At 39.2% G+C, this 21,733-nt stretch overlaps 1 protein-coding gene across 2 annotated transcripts; it reads left to right on the top strand.

The window, feature by feature from the left end:
* The first annotated feature begins 130 nt into the window (after positions 1-130).
* EMC7 (ER membrane protein complex subunit 7) lies at positions 131-21,465 on the top strand. 2 transcript variants are annotated; one of them, XM_002807203.7, is made up of 5 exons: positions 131-381; positions 6,423-6,542; positions 13,032-13,170; positions 15,633-15,713; positions 19,061-21,465. In XM_002807203.7, exons 1-5 carry the CDS (start codon positions 149-151, stop codon positions 19,211-19,213), a joined length of 726 nt encoding a protein of 241 aa, XP_002807249.4. In that variant the 5' UTR covers positions 131-148; the 3' UTR covers positions 19,214-21,465. The 2 variants fall into 2 exon arrangements, with proteins under 2 accessions (XP_002807249.4, XP_035115822.2); XM_035259931.3 differs by lacking the exon at positions 6,423-6,542 and having other exon boundaries at positions 19,061-19,522.
* Positions 21,466-21,733: the final 268 nt, after the last annotated feature.

Genomic DNA, 21,733 nt, shown 5'->3' with positions numbered 1-21,733 from the left:
CATGATTTCTTCCCTCTGGTTGGATCCCACAGCTTATGACATAAGCGGGCGCGCACTGATGACGTCACGAAGCCGCCAACGGCGGCGGTGGCGGCCGGGAGACAGGGAAGGCTTCCGGGGCTGCTGACCTGAGTGTAGAGCTTCTGTCATGGCGGCCGCTCTGTGGGGATTCTTTCCAGTCCTGCTGCTGCTGCTATCAGGGGATGTCCAGAGCTCGGAGGTGCCCGGGGCTGCTGCAGAGGGATCGGTAGGGAGTGGGGTCGGCATAGGAGATCGCTTCAAGATTGAGGGGCGTGCAGTTGTTCCGGGGGTGAAGCCCCAGGACTGGATCTCGGCGGCCCGAGTGCTCGTAGACGGAGAAGAGCACGTCGGCTTCCTTAAGTGAGCATCCTGAGGGCCGCGGGAAAAAGGCTGGGGTGGAGGCGGGACAGGGGCCCCACTAGGAGAGTTAAGTGTCAGGACGTGACGACGTCGCTGTCTCGGACTGAAGGGGAGGGTGCCGCTAACGGTCTATGCCAGGAGACCTTGGGAGGCAGTCGGAGGCTTTCCCTTTCTCGGTCCTGTACCTCTGGAATGAGGATGGCAGGTGCTCACCCCCTGCCGTGGTCAGAGCATGGAGTCAGTTATTTTTAATCTTATTTTGGCCCCATGTGAGAACGACCATTCCTGCGCCCTGAGAACAGGTGGACCCTTATTTGTCTCTTGGTTTCTTTCTTTTGCATCTCATCTGGTTTCCCTAGAACCTAGTCGTTTTTTGCATTCATTTCAGTCTTTTGGTAGCTTGTTGTTCTGTAGAAAGATGCGACACACCAGGGAATTCTCAAAACCCAAAGGGCTTCTAGTGACGACAGACTGGGAGACTAATGTTACTGCTTCTAAAATTAATAGGCCCTGAAATCCCTAGTTAAAGCACTTTTGGCTTTTGGCTTGGGGGGTGGGCTTGTCCTTTTTACATTTGAATTCGTCGAGGGATTTGCTATGTCACACTTGTCACTTATGTGAGACTACATTGCTTTCTTCTGTCCCTTAGTGCTATTAGTGGAAGTGGGATTTCTGTCTATATTAAAAGACAGGATGAATTTGTTAGCACTAGTTTTGCAGCAGTCTGCTTTTGAAATGTCTAGGCACACATACATTCTTTTAAATCTTTCCACCCTTACTTGGAAGGTGAAACTGCAAACTGAAAGAAAGTAATTAGTAAAAAGTGTTTCTTTTGATGGGTTTGTACACCAGCAAATGATATCTGAAAATCAGACAAATGTGGACATTTAAATCTAAATCTTATTTACAGATTTGTTCAGATCATGTAAGTGCCCTTGAATGATAATTCCAACCTCAGATTTAATAAATAGTGACAGATTGACAACCAGTATTTTACTGCCATCTATCATTAATAATCTGTCATTAGGGCATTCTTTAGAGTTTACCCTAATTAATGATGTTTTAATGATAAAGTTCTCATTAAGCTTTAGAAAAGAGCCTTAATTGACCATTTGGCCACTCTTCTGCTGTATACAGTTCTTTTAAAAGGCATTTAATTTCTGTTTAAAAATAGTATATTAGAAACAAGAAAGAAGGGAAGCAACCCTTACTGATTTAATGTTTTATTGTATCTTTTTTTTTTTTTTGAGACAAGGTCTTGTTCTGTCACTCAGGCTGGAGTGCAGTGGCGAGATCATAGTTCATGGCAGCCTCAAACTTCTGGACTCAAGAGATCCTCCTGCCTCACTCAGCCTTCTGAGTAGCTGGGACTACAGGCAGTTGCTACCTTGCTATTTTTTTTATTTTTTGTAGAGACAGAGTCTTGCTATGTTTCCCAGTGTGGTCTCAAACTCCTGGCCTCAGGTGATCCTTCTGCCTCAGCCTGTCAAATTTCTGGGATTACAGGCATGAGCCATGGTGCCTGCCATTTTTCCAGCTTCTTTGGGAATCATACGATTTATGTTTTTACTAGTAAAATACAATATATAGTAGTTTGTAAGCTGCCTTTTTCACCTAATATTTTTGAACAGCTTTTGATACCATTTCATATTATTTCATTTATATGTAGAAAGGTTGATGGAGAATTGCCAGGCATGGTGGCTCATACCTGTAATCTCAGCACTTGGGGAGGCTGAGGGGGGAGGATTGCTCGAGCCCAGGAGTTTCAGACCAGCTGGGGTAACATTGTGGGACCCCATCTCTACAAAAAATAAAAAAAATAGCAAGGTATACAGGTGGTATGCACCTGTAGTCCCAGCTACTCAGGAGGCTGAGGTGGGAGGATCACTTGAGCCAAGGAGGTGGAGGCTGTAGTAAGCTGTGATCATGCTATTGCACCCCAGCCTGGGCTACAGAGCAAAACCTTATCTCTCAGGAAAAAAAAAAAAAAGGTTGTTGGAGAGCTAATGTGAGGAGTTTATGGTGATAATCTTATTGGAAAAGGGGTAGGTAATTTGTATTGTAGCTGTTTTGCATGACTAGCACACAGTTTTGACTTAGGTTTATGCTTATTGGAGGTGGCTTAAGACTTGGTTAATGGAGATAAATGGAATTGGGCCTGAAGACTACTCGCATCATTTCTTGCTATTATCACAATGTATATAAGCCATAATTGATTTAACCAGTCCTCTGTTTTTGGACAGGTAGTTTTCAGGTTTTTTTTTTTAACATAGTAATTTTATATTCTATAGTTTTTTGAACTTCTTATTATGGAAATTTTCAGACATGCATATATAGAATGGCATTCTACTGTTTTGTTTCATGTCTTTTATGTACCTCATTTTTTCTGAAATATTTTTAAATGGTTCTAAGCATAATATGATTTTACTTGTAAAAGCGTCATTATGTATCTCCAAAACATAAGGACTTAAACAAAAACCATATTACCATTATTGATTCAACAAAAATAATCATGCCTTAATATCATCTAATAGTCTTATTTTTATGTTTCCTCAGTCATCTCAAAAATGTTTTTGTATAATTGTTCTTTCACATCAGGATACAACAAGGTCTATATTTTTATAGACTACATTTTTAAGGACAAATTTTAAATTTTTTATTGCAAACTTTATATTATTTTTCTTAAGTAAAATATTTACCTTAGGATGATAAATATATTTGCCTTTTCTTTAAATAATTATTTCTGATATTATTTGTGTTCCACAGTCATCAGTTTGTTTTTTTTCTGGATCTAAAAAAAATGTTTTGAAATTGGTTCAGTCGGGGCTGGGTGTGGTGGCTCATACCTGTAATTCCAGCACTTTGGGAGGCCTAAGCGGGCAGATCACCAGAGGTCAGAAGTTAGAGACCAGCCTGGCCAACATGGTAAAACCCTGTCTCTACCAAAAAACAAAAAAAAAATCAGCCGGGAGTGGTGTCGGGCCCTACACCACTGAGCTACTAGGGAGGCTGAGGCAGGAGAATCACTTAAACCCAGGAGGCGGAGGTTGCAGTAAACAGAGATGGCCCCAGTCCACTGTATCTCTGGTTACAGAACAAGACTCTGTCTCAAAAAAAGAAAGCGGTTCGGGGGTGGGGGAAGGGAGGGAAGGAAAGAAATTGGTTCAGTCAGGGTCCCATTAAGAAGTAGAAGATGCACTCAAATTAGAGTAATTCAAGGAGAATTTAATGAAGGGATTAAATGATCAAAGAGTATAGTAATGGTGCAGGGAAATAGCCAGCTTGTGCAGTACCCTGGAGTTTACAACTTCAAGATTATTATCCCCACCTCTAATCCTGAAGGAAGAGAAGAATAGAGGTTACTGGAACCTTGAAAGGAAGAAGGGGCTGCATTGAAAGACAAGCCAGTCCCTTGACACAGCCAGTCATAGGTTGCCTGTCAGTGAGAGAGCTGGGGGGAAAATATACTAAACTCATTTTCTTTCCTTTCTCCAGTCTGCAAAGAGGAGAAAGGTGGAGAGTGGATCTAGAGGGCAAATGGAAGATGTCCAGCCCAGGCAGAAGTTAACTTATTTACATTGCAGTTATGTCTTGGTTCAGTGTGTGCTTTGGAGTAACACTTTTTCATCTTACTTTTTAGTAACTATTGTGGATATCATCAGTATTAGTCATTCCTCTAACTATGAAAGTATGAAGATTTAAGAAGCATTATTTTAATATATTGTTATGATATTGGGAATTATCTGATACAGTTGATTCATTTAGAACCATTTGCTTTCCTGAAACAGAAAAAATTTTCCCCTCAGAATAGTAGTTTCTCATTTTCCAAACAAATTAATTTTGATCTGTGAAATGAAATTATCAGCTCCTGATAGGATGGTTTTCTAAGTCTAGGAAGTTTAGAAGAAATCAGTAAGGAAAAGATGGATGTTTTTAACTACATAAACATTTTAAGCTTCTAGTAACCAAAGTAAATGGGAATTATGTATAACAAGTAGAACAAACATACTTAAATACCTTTTATTATTTGTTGAAAAGAACAGAAAACCAAAAAATGCAGATCAAAATTAGAACAAAATGCCTTTTTTGGGGGGCGAGGGGTAGATGGAGTCTTGCTCTGTCCCCAGGCTGGAGTGCAATGGCATGATCTTGATTAACTGCAACTGCCTCCTGGGTTCAAGCAGTTCTTCTGCCTCAGCCTCCTGATTAGCTGGTACTACAGGCACACACCACCATGCCCAGCTAATTTTTGTATTTTTTAAATAGAGACGGGGTTTCACCGTATTGGCCAGGCTGGTCTTGAACTTCTTTGTGATTGTGATATAGCTGGCCTAGAATTAGAACCAGTACAATGCCATTTTAAAATGGGAAAACTGTTTCCATTCTCCTCACAATGACTGCTAGCCATGGCTTCTGTAAACTACTAAGATTACCTTGCAAAATGCAAAGAGAGGACAAGCTGCATACTTTCTCTTATCTGTAACTGCCAGAATTGCCGGCCTTTGTTTACCAAAGTAAGCACCCCTAGATAATTCCATCCTGGCGCCAAGTAACCTAAAATTATGTGGACCCCACACCTGTCCAAATAATGTATAAACTAATGTTTACCTTGACCTCTGTAAACCACTTAAGTGGCAATCGGAATGACAAAAGTCCCCTGGCCCTTGGAATATCTGGAGCCCCCTCACCCTCCTCTCAGCCTAGGAGGTGATTGACAGCTTTCATTCCCATCTCCGTTCCTCACCCCCACTCCCAAGGTGGTTTTGTGGGTATAAAAAGGCCTTGTCACTCTTCTTTCTCTGCCACGGGTTGGAGAGACGTGAGTCCTCCGTGGTTGCCGGCAATAAACCCTGTAATTTGGCATTCTTTTGTTCTGGTGTTGACTTTCTGTGCTGAGTGCGATATAACATGATCTACCCGCTTCAATCTCCCAAAGTGCTGGAATTGCAGGTGTGAGCCACTGCACCCAGCCAAAATGCCATTTTTAATAGTAAGAAATTGTTAGGCCCGACGCGGTGGCTCACGCCTGTAATCCCAGCACTTTGGGAGGCCGAGGTGGGTGGATCACACGGTAAGAGATCGAGACCATCCTGGTCAACATGGTGAAACCCCGTCTCTACTAAAAATACAAAAAATTAGCTGGGCATGGTGGTGCATGCCTGTAATTCCAGCTACTCGGGGAGGCTGAGGCAGAAGAATTTCCTGAACCCAGGAGGCGGAGGTTGCGGTGAGCCGAGATCGCGCCATCGCACTGCAGCCTGGGTAACAAGAGCGAAACTCCGTCTCAAAAAAAGAAAAAAAAAAAAAAAGAAATTGTTGGGGTGACTGGCAATATTGAACCCTAATATTGTAATAATAATATATATTCAATGAAGAAATGGCTTTAGAATGGGAACTGTGTTTCTGTCACCTATCATCTCTACCCATAGAAGGAAAATAATTACTTTCTATGTTAGGCTTCTCTGCTACTTTGGAGTGCTTGGGTATTTTCAGAACCTATTCAGTATAATTATAGAAACTGAAGGCCAGGTTTAGTGGTTCACACCTGTAATCTCAGCACTTGGGGATGCCAAGGCAGATCACCCGAGGTCAGGAGTTCGAGATCAGCCTGGCCAACTCCGTGAAATCCCGTCTACTAAAAATACAAAAATTAGCCAGGCATGGTGGCACATGCCTGTAATCCCGGCTACTCGGTAGACTGAGGCAGGAGAATCGCTTGAACCCAGGAAGCAGAAGGTGCAGTGAGACAAGATTACACCGTTGCACTTCAGCCTGGGTATCACAGTGAGACTCTCAAAAGAAAGAAAAAGAGAGAGAGAGAGACCATTGCACTCCAGTAAAAAAGAAAGAAAGAAGTGCGAGAGGAAGGGAGGGAAAGAAGGAAAGGAAGGGAAGAAAGAAACTGAAGCATGGGACGTTTGCCTATTTATTTGCCAGTTGCTTTTAATGTCATTGTTCGGGAGAGTTGATTTGGTCATAGCAGGTAAGAAAAGACTAAGCTGTTGATCAGAAGTAGCTAAATATGATTTTCATTTTTCCAGGACAGATGGGAGTTTTGTGGTTCATGATATACCTTCTGGATCTTATGTAGTGGAAGTTGTATCTCCAGCTTACAGATTTGATCCTGTTCGAGTGGATATCACTTCAAAAGGAAAAATGAGGTGAGGGCAGCTGATTTAATTTTTGCCAAAAGCTAGGCTACCGAATACCTTATCATATATTTCTTTTAGAATTAATAGTTCAGATGAAAAATTCTTTTTATTTAAACTATAGCTATTCCTTAAAACACTTAAAATATCTTCATGTTGTGTTAATCTGAACATTGAAAAAATTGTAAAGTTGAGCATCTTGCTCTGGCTTAAAATTTATTTTAAAGCTTCTAATATGATTATATAAAGAAAAGGTATGATTACTTACTATAGGAGCTAAAGCGCCATGGAAGATATAATTGAAATATGATTATTAAGTTGGAAATAATTTAACTTTTCTAAATTAGAAATACCATTCATCACCTGTTTTTCACTAGGATATTTTGATAATACCTCTTATTATCTATCTGATACTTCATTGATCTAGAAATTACTGTGGTCCTTTCTTTCCGGAATCTTTTATGTTCAATGGAAATGTAGTATTTCTTTTTTTTCTTTTTTCTTTTTTTTTTTTTTTGTGAGACAGAGTCTCACTCTGTTGCCCAGGCTGGAGTGCAATGGCACGATCTCAGCTCACTGCAACCTCCGCCTCTCAAGTTCAAGCAATCCTCCTGCCTCAGCCCACTGGTAGCTGGGATTGCAGGCATGTGCCACTATGCCTGGCTAATTTTTGTGTTTTTAGTAGAGACGGGGTTTCACCGTGTTGGCCAGTTAGGTCTTGAACTCCTGACTTCAGGTGATCCACCCATCTCGGCCTCCCAAAGTCCCAGGATTACAGCTGTGAGCCACTGCTTGCGGCCAGAAATGTCATGTTTCTAGGGAAAACAATTGAGGTGAAAAGAACTGTAGTCTAATTTAGACTGGGAGTGTGGAGAATAGCAAGATATATTTGGAGTTGAAACATTTGTGTAGATATCTATAGTTTTCAGAGTCAGCTTCCCATTATAATAAAACAAATTTATTTATTTATTTTGTTGTCTCAGGGCATTCTCTTTGGTAAAATCTGAACAGGCAATATATTAAACAGTTTTAAGTGGTAATGTCTCTTCTTTGTTTGAGCTATCAAATATGACTCTATGTTGCAGTAATAAAGCACAGATCAGGCAAAGGCAAAAACAATTTCTGGAGGTAGAGGACTAATAAATAATTTTACTACTGATCTTTTTGGTGTGTGCCCAGCATATTTAGGCTGATTTGTTTTTTTTTGAGCTGACACATGTTTACTTAGTATCGTAGTATTTACATTTGAGTTAGTGTTTACTGCTAAAATTTGCTTCTTCTTTCTTTGCTTTCTTTGACATTGAAAGTTTTAAGAATGTAATATGTAAATACGCCATAATTCAAATAGAATGAGTCACATATGGAGCTGTCCCATCCTGTATCTTAGGTGCATGTTAGTCCTTTGATCGATTTGCCATCATTTATATAACTAGCTCCTATTGATAGACAAGTAATGGTTTCATTCTCTTCTTTTAGCATGTATACTAAACAGAGACAGTTATCAAGACAATATTCTTTTTTTTTGAGACAAAGTCTTTCTCTGTCACCCAGGCTAGAGTACAGTGGTACATTCTTGGCTCACTGCAACTGCTGCCTCCCAGATTCTTGTATCTCAGCCTCCCAAGTAACTGGGATTACAGACACACATCACCATGTCCCTCTGATTTTTTTTTTTTTTTTAGACGGATTCTCACTGTCTTCCCGGGCTGAAGTACAGTGGCATGAACTTAGCTCGCTGCAACCTCCAACTCCCTGGTTCAAGCAATTCTCCTGTCTCAGCCTCCCAAGTAGCTGGGACTACAGGCACCACCATAACCAGCTAATTTTTACATTTTTAGTGGAGATGGGGTTTCACCATATTGGCCAGGCTGGTTTTGAACTCCTTACCTTGCGATCCGCCCTCCTCAGCCTCCCAAAGTGCTGGGATTACAGCCATGAGCCACTATGCCCAGCCTGATTTTTGTATTTTTAGTAGAGATGGGGTTTCGCCATATTGGCCAAGCTGGTCTCAAACTCCTGACCTCGAGTACTCCACCTGCCTTGGCCTTCCAAAGTGCTGGATTACAGGTGTGAACCACTGTGCCTGTCCAAGAGAATATTCTTGATATTATCAGAAAACTAGTATTCTAATGCCACCAATAAACATATTCTTAAAAACAAATTACTTTTTCCCCCTACTTTCTCTTTTTAGAGAGACAAGGTCTTGCTATGTTGCCTAGGCTGGAGTGTAGTGGTTATTCTCAGGTACAATCATGGCCCACTACAGCCTCAAACTGACCTTTAGCAATCTTCCCACCTCAACCTCCTGAGTAGCTGGGATTACAGGCACACACTGTGTCCAGCTTCTTCCTTATTTTTGAAGTTAAATTATTGTCTTAGAATTTTTTTTTGTCCAAACTCTGGTGACGTTTCTTGCTTTTGACTATTTAGGGTAGGGGCAAAGCTTCAGTTAGAAGGTAGTACCTTGCATATATGTTTATAAATATTTTTTGATGGAATAGATTGTTTCAAAGTAGATGAACTTTTTTTTTTTTTTTTGAGACGGAGTTTCGCTCTTGTTACCCAAGCTGGAGTGCAATGGCGTGATCTTGGCTCACCACAACCTCCGCCTCCTGGGTTCAGGTGATTCTCCTGCCTCAGTCTCCCGAGTAGCTGGGACTATAGATGCGCGCCACCATGCCCAGCTAATTTTTTGTATTTTTAATAGAGACGGGGTTTCACCACATTGACCGGGATGGTCTCAATCTCTTGACCTCGTGATCCACCCGCCTCGGCCTCCCAAAGTGCCGGGAGTACAGGCTTGAGCCACCGCGCCCGGCCCAAAGGAGATGAATTTTTAAAAGCATTAACTTTCTCGTGGCTTTTTGGAAAGGTGAAGATTTTTAAAAATGTATATATATAGGGTCGGTGTGGTGGCTAGTTCCTAGAATCGCAGCACTGCAAGGCTGGTAAAGGAGGTGTATCACTTGAGCCCAGGAATTCACGACCAGCCTGGGCAGCATAGTGAGACCCTATCTCTACCAAAAGAAAAAAAGGTTCAAAACTTAGCTGGACATGGTGGCACATGCCTGTGATTCCAGCTACCTGGTAGGCTGAGGTAGGAGATTGTTTGAGCCTGGGAGGTTGAGGCTGCAGTGAGCCATGATTGCACCACTGCACTCCAACCTGGGCAACAGAGTGAGATCCTGTCTCAAAAAATAAAATTAAATGAAAGTTTTTTTGTGTTAAATCTAGGCATTAAAGGACTTTTTCATGACTTTGTATCTTGTATATTTTAGAATTGTAAGCTTGGAAATGGGGGGTACATGGATCATAGTATATGTTATATATACTGCTTTAAAAACTTTTTTGTTGAAAACACAATATTGGAGGGAATGAGAGCTGTTACACAAAAGGGAATACTTGTATTTTTTTTTTTTTTATCCTTTTTACTCTGGTTAAATTTTGAATAAAGTGGTTTCAGCAAATAGGAATATTGTTTTAAATATAGATGGTCCCCAGCTTACAATGGTTCAACTTAGAATATTTTGACTTTACCATGGTGCTAAAGCAATACACAGTAGAAACCATACCTTAAGTACCCTTAACAACCATTCTTTTTTTTACATTTAGTACGAACGTAGTAAGTTACATGACGTCAATAAGTTTCTTATTATAAAATGGGCTTTGTGTTAGGTGATTTTGCCACCTGTTGGCTAATGTAAGTATTCTGAGCAATTTTAAGGTAGGCTAAGGTATGCTGTGTTGGTCTGTAGGTTAGGTGTATTAAATGCCTTTTCTAGTTACAGTATTTTTCAACCTGCAGTGGGCTTATTGGAATGTAAATCGAGGAGCAACTGTATAAAGTTTTATTTGCCTTTTTAAAACTTGGGTAAAGAATACTTCTTGCTTGAGCATTTAAGAACTGATTGCAGTAGTGGGATTCATGTTTTCAGATACATTCCTGATGATTGTATGTCTGAAGCATAGGTTAAATTAAATAAAAGAAAAAAATTATTTTAATAATTGGGGGTGGGACAGAGTAGAGGACAAAGTGGGATTCATATATGTCCTAATGCTTTTTTTGTGTGTGTGATGGAGTCTTGCTGTGTCACCCAGGCTGGAGTGCAGTGGCATACCCTCAGCTCACTATAACCTCCACCTCCTGGGTTCAAGTGATTCTTTTGCCTCAGACTCCCAAGTAACTGGGATTACAGGTGTGTGCCACCATGTCCAGCTGATTTTTGTATTCTTAGTAGAGACAGGGTTTTACCATATTAACCAGGCTGGTCTCAAACTCCTGACCTCAAATGATCACCCACCTCAGCCTCCCAAAGTGCTGAGATTACAGGCATGAGCCATCTGCCCAGCATTGACCAATATTTTATAAGCATGCATAAATTAGTTTTGAATATATGTGGGATATCCATTTCTGATGTTTTGGCAGAGTGAAAAGCCTTAGAAATGCTGGATAAAAGTATGACAAACATTTCTCTTCTTCTTTTTTTGAAATGAAGTCTCACTCTTTTCCCCAGTATGGAGTATGATGGCACAATCTTGGCCCACTACAACCTCTGCCTCCTGGGTTCAAGCAATTCTCCTGTCTTAGCTTCCTGAGTAGCTGGGACTACAGGTGTGTGCCACCATGCCTGGCTAATTTTTGTATTTTTAGTAGAGACGGGATTTCACCATGTTGGTCAGGCTGGTCTCAAACTCCTGACCTAATGATCCATCTGCCTTGGCCTCCCAAGGTGCTGGGATTACAGGCATGAGCCACCGCACCTGGCTAAACATTTTCTTTTATTAGTAAATGCATAGTTCCCCCCAAAACAAAGGAACTCCCTAGGGGATAAACTGCAAACCACTCCCCACCTGAGATTTTGATATTCTCTAGCCCATACGGCTTAGATTTAATTAGCAGTGTGCAGTGGGGAGGCAAGCCGTGTGCAGTGGGGGGGCTTGCTTGGAGTCAGAATTAGATCTAAAATTTGGTCCTCCCTTTGACACTTGGGACTAAAATCCAGAAGGCTCTAGATTTTTTGGGGGAAAAGTCTGACCCTCACCTTTGGGGGAAAAAGTCTCCCTGAAAACTGATAGTTATGCTCCTAGACTCATTAAAATTTGGGATATGAATTTATTACTTCCTGCATAATCCAGGAACTTCCAAGCTGAGCAATGAACAAAATAGTTCCTGGTTATAATCCCCAAATTTCTGGCAGAAACAATTGCATAAAGTCTCTGGAAGGAGATGCCCTTTCTATCTATTTACTTAAGTAGGTAAATGAGGTCAACTAAACTTATAAAGTACCCAAGAAAACAGACTACATTGAGTCAGCAAATAAATCAGACCTCCAAGAACTTTGAATAGTAGAATTATTGGATATAAACTCTAAGATAATTTAACATATGAAAGTACTTAATGGGAATAAAAGACTGCCATGGAAATGATATACCAGGGCTGGGCATGTTGGCTGACACCTGTAATCCCAGCACTTGGGGAAGCTGAGGCGAGTGGGTCATGAGGTCAGGAGATTGAGATCATCCTGGCTAACATGGTGAAACCCCATCTCTACTAAAAGTACAAAAAATTAGCTGGGCATGGTGGCACGTGCCTGTAGTCCCAGCTGCTCAGGAGGCCGTGGCAGGAGAATCACTTGAACCCGAGAGGCGCAGGTTGCAGTGAGCTGAGATTGCACCCTGCACTCTGGCCTGGGTGACAGAGCAAGACTCCATCTCAGAAAAAAAAGAGATGATATACCAAAATAGGCTATAGATATTTGAAAAAAGAATAAAATGAACTTCTACAATGAATATAGGCATTGAAATGTACAACTTCATGGGTGCATTAAGAAATTGAACAGAAGTTTGATGAAGTGGGAGATAGATCAGAAAAAAAAAAATTCCCAGAATTTAACACAGCAGTGAACGGTGAAATAGGAGGAGGCAGTTTTCAAAAAGTAAAATGGATCATGTGTAAACATGGATGAGAATTTTGATTAAAATTAGTGTATCTTTGATGAAAAATGTAGTGTTACCTATAGCACTGTTGCAGTGCTTTCTTGCATTATAAAATTTTCTTGCAATATAGTCTTAAAAATTGGTTACATCCAATAATGCATTTCTTAGACCACCAAAAAAATCCAGTATTTTTGTATGTTCTAATGAAGTAAGTTCATTACTAAATATAATTAAATGACTTTAGCACTGGAAGGATTCTAAAAGAACTTTTGACATCAATAGAAGTTAGGAAATTCATCTAATTTCACAGGCCTACGTAATGACAGAGCTACAACTAGAAGATTCCAAGTCTAGCATTTTTTTCCTCTGTGTTTTGCTGCATATTTTAGACATTTAGATAAAGCTATTTTGGTCAGATTTTCAAGATCAAAAGTTTTGATTTTAAAGCATTTTGGAAAAAGCTGAAGATGTGTATAATGCTTTGCTAATATAGTATAAGCAGTTCTTTTAACTAGTCATGTTTTTAATGGAATTACTGTTGCTTTCCTCATGTTGCTTTATCAGAGCAAGATATGTGAATTACATCAAAACATCAGAGGTTGTCAGACTGCCCTATCCTCTCCAAATGAAATCTTCAGGTCCACCTTCTTACTTTATTAAAAGGGAATCATGGGGCTGGACAGACTTTCTGATGAACCCAATGGTATGTATCAGCCTAAAATAAAGCACTTTAGTAATACCTAATTCACTTCTAGGTAGGGGAAAACTTCAAACCACTCTGAGATAGAAAGCTGAGGTCAGATTGTTGGATGAAAGGATAATTGTGAGTAATTTGCAGATTTTAGAAGGATAATGGCTTCGGGAATACATAATGAAGAGAATATAGTGAGAATTGCACTGTAGATTTGATGTTGAAATGTGTAAAAGAAATTGGATAAATATTTATAATGACATGTTTTATATTTCAGATAGAATAAGAATATTCAGTAAGTCAGTCATATCTGGAAATGTCTCATTCTTCATACTACCTGCATATTATTAGTCCATTGGTTAATGTGCCGTCATTTATTAACCATCCCTGTTGATAGCACAAATAAGGATTTCTTTCTCTTTTTTTAACATGTGAAATGAAAAGTTTTTCTGTGGTAATTTAAGTAGTTGGCATTATGAAACTGATGTTATGATACTAATAAGAAAACACTAATAGCATGCATTCTTTAAAAATTTGTTTTTATTATTTATTTATTTATTTATTTACTTTTCTGAGGCAGAATCTCGCTCTGTCGCCCAGGCTGGAGTGCAGTGGTGTGATCTCGGCTCACTACAACCTCTGCCTCCTGGGTTCAAGCGATTCTCCTGCCTCAGTCTCCTGAGTAGCTGAGACTATAGGCGCCCACTATCACACTCAGCTAATTTTTGTATTTTTAGTAGAGAGAAGGTTTCACCATGTTGGCCAGGCTGGTCTCGAACTGATCTTGTGATCCGCCTGCCTCAGCCTCCCAAAGTGCTGGAATTACAGGTGTGAGCCATGCGCCCGGCCTTATTTTTAATTATTGTAGGTACATAATAGATGTATATATTTATGAGAGATATGTGATATTTTGATACAGGCATATGATGTGTATTAATCACATCAGGATAATTGGGATATCCCTCACCTTAAGCATTTATCATGTTTTTGTAAATGTTAGGAACATACCAATTCCACTCTTTGGTTAGTATTTTAAAATATACAATAAATTATTGTTGACTACCATTAAGAAAACAGTTTTTAGAAACAAATTGACCTTTTCTTTTGCTGTTTTTTTTTTTTTTTTTGAGATGGAGTCTCTCTGTGTTGCCCAGCTTGGAGTGCAGTGGCACGATCTCAGCTCACTGCAACCTCCGCCTCCGAGGTTACAGAGATTCCCCTGCCTCAGCCTCCTGAGTAGCTGGGACTGCAGGCATGTGCCAACATGCCTGGCTAAATTTTTGTTGTTGTTGTATTTTTAGTAGAGACAGGGTTCACCATATTGGCCAGGCTGGTTTTGAACTCCTGACCTCGTGATCCACCCTCCTTGGCCTCCCAGATTGCTGGGATTACAGGCATGAGCTACCACTCCCAGCCTTCTTTTGCTGTTTTTAAAAATTGAATTGCTGTTTAGAATTTATCTAAATAGGCTGGGCGTGGTACCTCACGCATATAATACCAGCACTCTGGGAGGCTAAAGTTGGCGGGTCACGAGGTCAGGGTTTCGAGACGAGCCTGGCCAACGTGGTGAAACCTCGTCTCTAACAAAAATATAAAAAATTAGCCAGTGTGGTGGCGGGCACCTGTAATCCCAGCTACTTGGGAGGCTAAGGCAGAAGAATCATTTGAACTTGGGAGGCGGAGGTTGCAGTGAGCCGAGATTGTGCCATCGCACTCCAGTCTGGGCAACAGAGCGAGACTCAGTCTCAATCAATCAATCAATCAATAAAAATAAAAGAATTTATGTTTTGGCCATATTCCTTGGTGATACCTATTTAGATCACACATGATATATATAGCCTCTGAATATAGAGGCTGTATATCACCTAGAGAGAAATAAATTAGTACTTAGAATCTGTCAGAGATAAAGAGGCAGGAGGGTAGACTGGATAGAAGAAGTCAGCAGTGAATCTCCAGTTTATTCATCTTCCATGTTCTCATTTCTGGAATTCCATGGAAATATCCAGTGCTTGATGCTTCTAGATCATTTTTCAGAACTCATCTGCTAAAGTAGATCAGTTTTACAAGAACCACAGTCATCCGAAAAGAGCAGTTAGCTTGCCATCAGGATCACCAATCCAATTGCCAGGCTATAGATAGAAAAAAAGTGAATAGATAGTTCCATTTGCAAACTATTTGTGTTAAATAACACACTAAACTGCAAAAAGATAGGTGGGTGGCACAACTATGAAGTGAGGTATCTATAAAGTCCAAGCATACATACAGAAAACGTTTACATTCTATAATACTCCACCATAGTCAGACAGACAGCACCTTGCTATCATCAGAACTGTTTCAGTAGAATAGAGGTGGTTGCTACTAGCGTTATTGTGTGTACAACATTTAAATCTTTAATTTCACCATTGATTATGTGCAATTTTTGTTCTATTAACTGTAAAGTGGGGGAAAAACATCTGGATTTTTTTTTTCTGCAGGTTATGATGATGGTTCTTCCATTATTGATATTTGTGCTTTTGCCTAAAGTCGTCAACACGAGTGATCCTGATATGAGACGGGTAAGATGATTGTCCAGCTGTGAAGTTTTTTTTTTTTTTTTTTTAAGAAACAGAGTCTCTGTTGCTCAAGCTGGAGTGTAGTGGCACAATCAATTTGAGTGGCCTCAAACTCCTGGACTCAAGCTATCCACTTGCCTCAGCCTCCCAAAGCACTGGGATTATAGGTCTGAGCCACCATGTTTGGTCCTGTCTGTGGGTTTTTGATATTGTGGGATACAATGGGACAGAGCAAGCATATCGTGATACTTGCTCTATCCCATTGTAGCTGGGTGGCTTAGTTTTTCTCACTTTTATTCTAGTTCCCAAGCCAAATTAATCTAGAATTTGTATTAACATAGTATTATCTTCCTGGCATTTAATTAGTTGTTTCTATTAGACTAGATAAATTGTTAGTTCTGCCTGATAAAGGCCTGAATCTTTTTGTATAGCTAAAACATCTTACTGAATCCTAGCCTCTTTGTATGCCTTACTTGTTAAATAGTTGAAATGTATAATAATTCTGGTATACTTAATCTAAATAATTCACAAAATGATTGCTCCTATGATCTGTCTTTACTTTGTAAAACTCTCTTCAGAGTACATACTCAGTTTATGTGTTCAGACACACGTAAGTAATTCAGATAGACCATGGGGGATGGATTAGTAGAAGAGTGACCTTTAAATTCTATACCACAAAACCATACTGGTTCTGCAGAGGGAGAGGATTTGCTAAGTAGGATGCTTCAAATTTAGCGCTACCACATTTTCTCTTTGAATATTGGCTTCTATTTGAACTCTTCATTTTTTCAAAAATCCATTGTGTATTTTTCCATTCAACCATCAACAAGTATCTTCTGAATTTCAAGGTTCTTCATTTTATTTAGTATGTTGATGTGTTGCCATTTTATTAATTGCTGACTAAACATTTATCAATCAGTTTCTAGGGTCCAGATACTGGAGATTCAGAAATGAATCATAGGCTATTCCTGTCATCAGTAGGCTCATAGTCCAGTTAAATGTAGGAAATAGAATGGATTTATCAAATAGTGTTCTTGCTGTCAGGGGATTTTGTAACTTTTCTTTTTTCTATTCTTTTCTTTTTTTTTTTTTTTTTTGAGACAGTCTTGCTCATGTCACCCAGGCTAGAGTGCAATGGCATGATCTCAGCTCAGTGCAACCTCCCCATCTCAGGTTCAAGTAGTTCTCCTTCCTCAGCCTCTCAAGTAGCTGGGATTACAGGCACTCACCATCATACCTGGCTAATTTTTGTATTTTTAGTAGAGTCAGGGTTTCGCCATGTTGGCCAGGCTAGTCTCAAACTCCTGACTTCATGATCCGCCACCTTGGCCTCCCAAAGTGCTGGGATTACAGGTGTAAGCCACAGTGCCCAGCTCTTTTTTCTTAATAGAAATGTTTGCTAAGGTAGTAGGTGATTACGTTCTGTGGAAGGTAGATGTCTATTCCAAGCAGGAATGGCAGAAAAAGATTCATAGGAAAAGTTTATGATATTTCAGAATGTTTTATTGGTAAATGTTTGCATTTTTGCTTCAGTGTTAGAAAGTAATACATCCTATGCATTCCTTGTATATGTTAAGCCAATTAACTGTGGCATCAGTAGAAGGAAACATGAAGAGTCACATTTGATTAAAAGTTCATTCCTTGTAAAGTGCTTTGCCCATAGTAAACATTGTAAAAAGTTGATTCAAGAGCTTCAGAAGCTCTCTTCCTTGGTACTGCCTGCAGAGGTGGTGCCATTTCCTAATTGGCATCATGACTGCCCTCAGATCCTTTGTGAAGCCCAAGATCATCAAAAAGAGGACCAAGAGGTTTATCTGGCACCAGTCAGACCAATATGTCAAAATTAAGCTTAACTGGCAGAAACCTAGAGGAATTGACAACAGTGTTCGTAGAAGATTCAAAGGCCAATTGGTTATGGGACCTGCAAAGAAACAAAGTACTTGCTACCCAGTGGCTTCTGGAAGTTCCTAGTGTACAACATCAAGGAGCTGAAAGTACTGCTGATGTGCAGCAAATCCTACTGTGCTGAGATTACTCACAGTGTTTCCTCCAAGAACCACAAAGCAATCTGGAAAGAGCAGCACAGCTGGCCATCAGAGTCACTAGTCCCAATGCCAGTCTGCACAGTGAGGACAAGGAATCAATGGCTCGTGTGCATGTTTTATTTGTTTAAATAAAACCACAAAAACTGGGAGATAAAAAAGAGCTTCAGAATTGAACAGAATCCAAAATAGAGTTGATATATGTTTGTAGGGACTCAAGAGCTCTTACCATATACATTGATTTCTTAATTATTGGGGCATGTTAACATATTTGGTTTACATTTACAATATTTCTTTTCCTAGCCTTACTTGTAAAAGCACTTTCTCCTTTAAAACTTAGGAATAAATTCTATCTTTGTGGGAACAGTTCAAGCTAATACCGTAACAGCGTTCAATTTGAAATGGTAAGCCTAGTGCTGTGGTGTGTGCCTGTAGTCTCAGCTGCTCAGGAAGCTGAGGCAGGAGGATCACCTGAGCCCTATCTCTTAAAAAAAAAAAAAAAAGGAAGAAAGAAAAATAAAGAAAGAAAGGAAGGAAGGATAGGTAATACGGTATTTGCTATCTTTTTCATGTCTGAATGGGACTAAAGTCAATTTTAAGTTCAGTTTTAGAATGCCACTTAAAATTTAAATGAAGCAGACATTACATTAATGTTATATAAATATTAAACAATACTTTATAGATTTTTGGCTCAATTAAGGGGGAGGACAAATACTCAAAAGTGCCAAATCCTATCCTGTTTTGCCAATAACTTGTTTGTAACATTTGTGTTGATTGCTTTAGCGTCTAGTTGAAGTCACCCAAGCCATACAGGATTCATAGATTTACTACTGAGGCTTATAAATGAACTCTTGGAAATACTACACTTCTTTTCCAAACTTTACTGATGCCTTCATGTATAGTTAAAAATTAATATTCTTATTATAGGCATCTAAAGAAAGCATGAACTTAAAAATATATTCATTAAAATCATAAGAAAGCATCTTAATCAGAAAATATAAAGATAGGAATATGATCAAATATATTCATTATCAGAAAAAAATATTCTTTATTAAAACACAAGCAGACTCAAACCTTAGGCAATCCTTTATTGGACATTTACTAAGAATCAAAATGTTTAGTGGTTAAAGGAAGCATGGAAAATAGTAATAATCTATAGGTGAAGTTCTATTGAGCAGGATGTTGCATCATTGCTCAGAACTAGTACCTTTCACTTGTTATACTCCTTTGCTTTTTCTTTAATAGAAAGTGTTAGGAGTTAAAAGACTTGAAGGATCCTACATATCATTGTGCCTTGTCTTCTTGCAGGAGATGGAGCAGTCAATGAATATGCTGAATTCCAACCATGAGTTGCCTGATGTTTCTGAGTTCATGACAAGACTCTTCTCTTCAAAATCATCTGGCAAATCTAGCAGTGGCAGCAGTAAATCAGGCAAAAGTGGAGCTGGCAAAAGGAGGTAGTCAGGCCTTCCGGAGATGGCATTTGCACAAACACAGTAACACTGGGCGGCATCCAAGTTTTGGAAAACTGTGTGAAGCAACTGCTGTAAACTTGAGTCATCCTGAACGTTGATCTCTTACAACTATATACATTAACTTTTTAGCACATGTTTTGTACTTGGTACACAAGAAAACCCAACTTTCATCTTTTGTCTGTATGAGATCAATATTGACGTCACTGAATTAATTACAGTGTCCTATAGAAAATGCCATTAATAAATTATCTGAAATACTATACATTATGTATATTAAAACATCTTAATCTAGAAATCAGATTATCTTTTTTTTTTTCACATAATGTTTCTTTCTTCCTGACAATTTTCTTAAGTCATCTGAGGCTTGAAATTGACCTTTCTTCTTTAAAAGAGAGTGGTTATTTTAGATTGCATGCACATTGTTTTTTATGTGGCCACCCCTTTCAAAGTTTTCAGTTCTACTCTGCCATTTAATTTCCTGATAATCTGAGGTGGAACCATATGTTGCTGATGTAGCTTCAATGTTTTATTATTACAGTTAGTTTCAGAGTGTGGATATATGAATCAGAATAGATCTTACCAACTTTTTTATTCTGGTTACCATCTATGGTACTCATTTTACAATTATTGAGTACCAGCTATGTGCTGTCATGCAAGGTAGAATATAGAGATGGATAATATCCAAGTGCTTCTCATTGACAGAGCTTGTTATGTAGTGAAGGAGGACAAATAATAACTGAATGAATGGCCAGGGGAGAAGTACAACAGTAGAAGAGCCTTCTACAGCCTAAAGATGGGAAATCAATCTTAGAGCTCCATATTGTAATTGAGTTACATGTAGAACAGGTAGCTTTCAGTCCCCTCATCTTTCTCATCATAGGTTCTCAGAGTTGTTAGAAGATAAATTATTACTTTTTTTTTTGAGATGGAGTTTCACTCTTGTCGCCCAAGCTGGAGTGAGATGGCATGATCTTGGCTCACTGCAACCTTTGCCTCCCAGGTTCAAGCGATTCTCCTGCCTCAGCCTCTGAAGTAGCTGGGATTACAGGTGTGTGCCACCACAATCAGCTAATTTTGTAGTTTTATTAAAGACAGGGTTTCACCATGTTGGCCAGGCTGGTCTCAAACTCCTGACCTCAGGTGATCCACCTGCCTCTGCTTCCTAAAGTGCTGGGATTACAGGTGTGAGCCACTGCACCTGGCCAAATAACTACTTTCCAATCAGGAGTATCTCAGAAGTTTTCTATTTCAGTAAGTTACAAAATTTTCATACCTTTTCCTTTTGGGTTGTTTTAATTAAAGAAGAACTCTTAGGCTACCGTATTAATTCTAGTAGAGGGCTCCTATTATTCTCTCTCATATTAAAGAACTCCTGTATTGCTTTCTTAAAGTTACTACATCAGTGAAGAAAACAAAGTATAGGTTCCAAACTTAATTTTCTCTTTTGTAGTAGGTGCTATTGTTCATTTTAAAGTGAGGTACGTGTTTTCTCTTAAAGAAATAAGTTCTAGGCCTGGCACTGTGGTTCACACCTGTACTCCCAGCACTTTGGGAGGCCGAGGCGGGTGGATCACCTGAAGTCAGGAGTTTGAGACCAGCCTGGCCAACATGATGAAACCCCATCTCTACTAAAAATACAAAAAAATTAGCCAGGTGTCATGGCAGGCACCTGTAATCCCAGCTGCTTGGGTGGCTGAGACAGGAGAATTGTTTGAACCCAGGGGAGGAGGAAATTGCAGTGAACCATCATGCCACTGCACTCCAGCCTGGGCAGCAAGAGCAACACCTCATCTAAAAAAAAAAAAAAGAGAAGAAAAAAATAAGAAATAAGTTCTCATGCAGAACATTTTATTAACTGTCTCTACTTATATTATATACACTAACGTTATCAAACTGGTTAAGCTGTGAATGATTAGATGGGTAACTGGTTAATGATAGAACTAGGTCTTTTAAAATTGAGTCATTTATTGAAAAGAAAGGGTTAGAACCTAGCTAAATGTTATGCAACTAGTATTCTAATTTTCACTTAAGATTAGTGTTCTAATTTTCATTTAAACACTGTTTTAAAAAAATGACATTCTCCTTTGTAATTCAAAGGAGACATAGTAAGAGTCATATGACCAGAAATCATGTTTTAAAATTTCATAATTTACTCTGTGACATGTTTTTATCTATGTAACAAACCTTCACATGTACCCCCAAACTTAAAAAATAAATACAAATTTTTTTTTAAATTTATAATTTAGATTGTCAACATTTGCACATAGAACACCTAACGACTAAGAAATTAGGAAGTACTTCCAAGGAAATTATTATTTCATATGCTATATAAGAAACTGTGATTATTTTACATAGATTCTATTAGCATCTGAATATAATGTATATCCCTTATATATACCCCTTATCATATTACCTCTGAAGATAATATATACCCCTGATGAAATGTTGTATCAGTTGTGTATGAAATCTTATATTTTCATAGAACCATCATTAAATGCTTAGGGTG

This window comes from Callithrix jacchus, chromosome 8, assembly GCF_049354715.1.
Source record: "Callithrix jacchus isolate 240 chromosome 8, calJac240_pri, whole genome shotgun sequence".
Lineage (NCBI taxonomy): Eukaryota > Metazoa > Chordata > Mammalia > Primates > Cebidae > Callithrix > Callithrix jacchus.
This window is presented reverse-complemented; position numbering and strand designations above follow the sequence as displayed.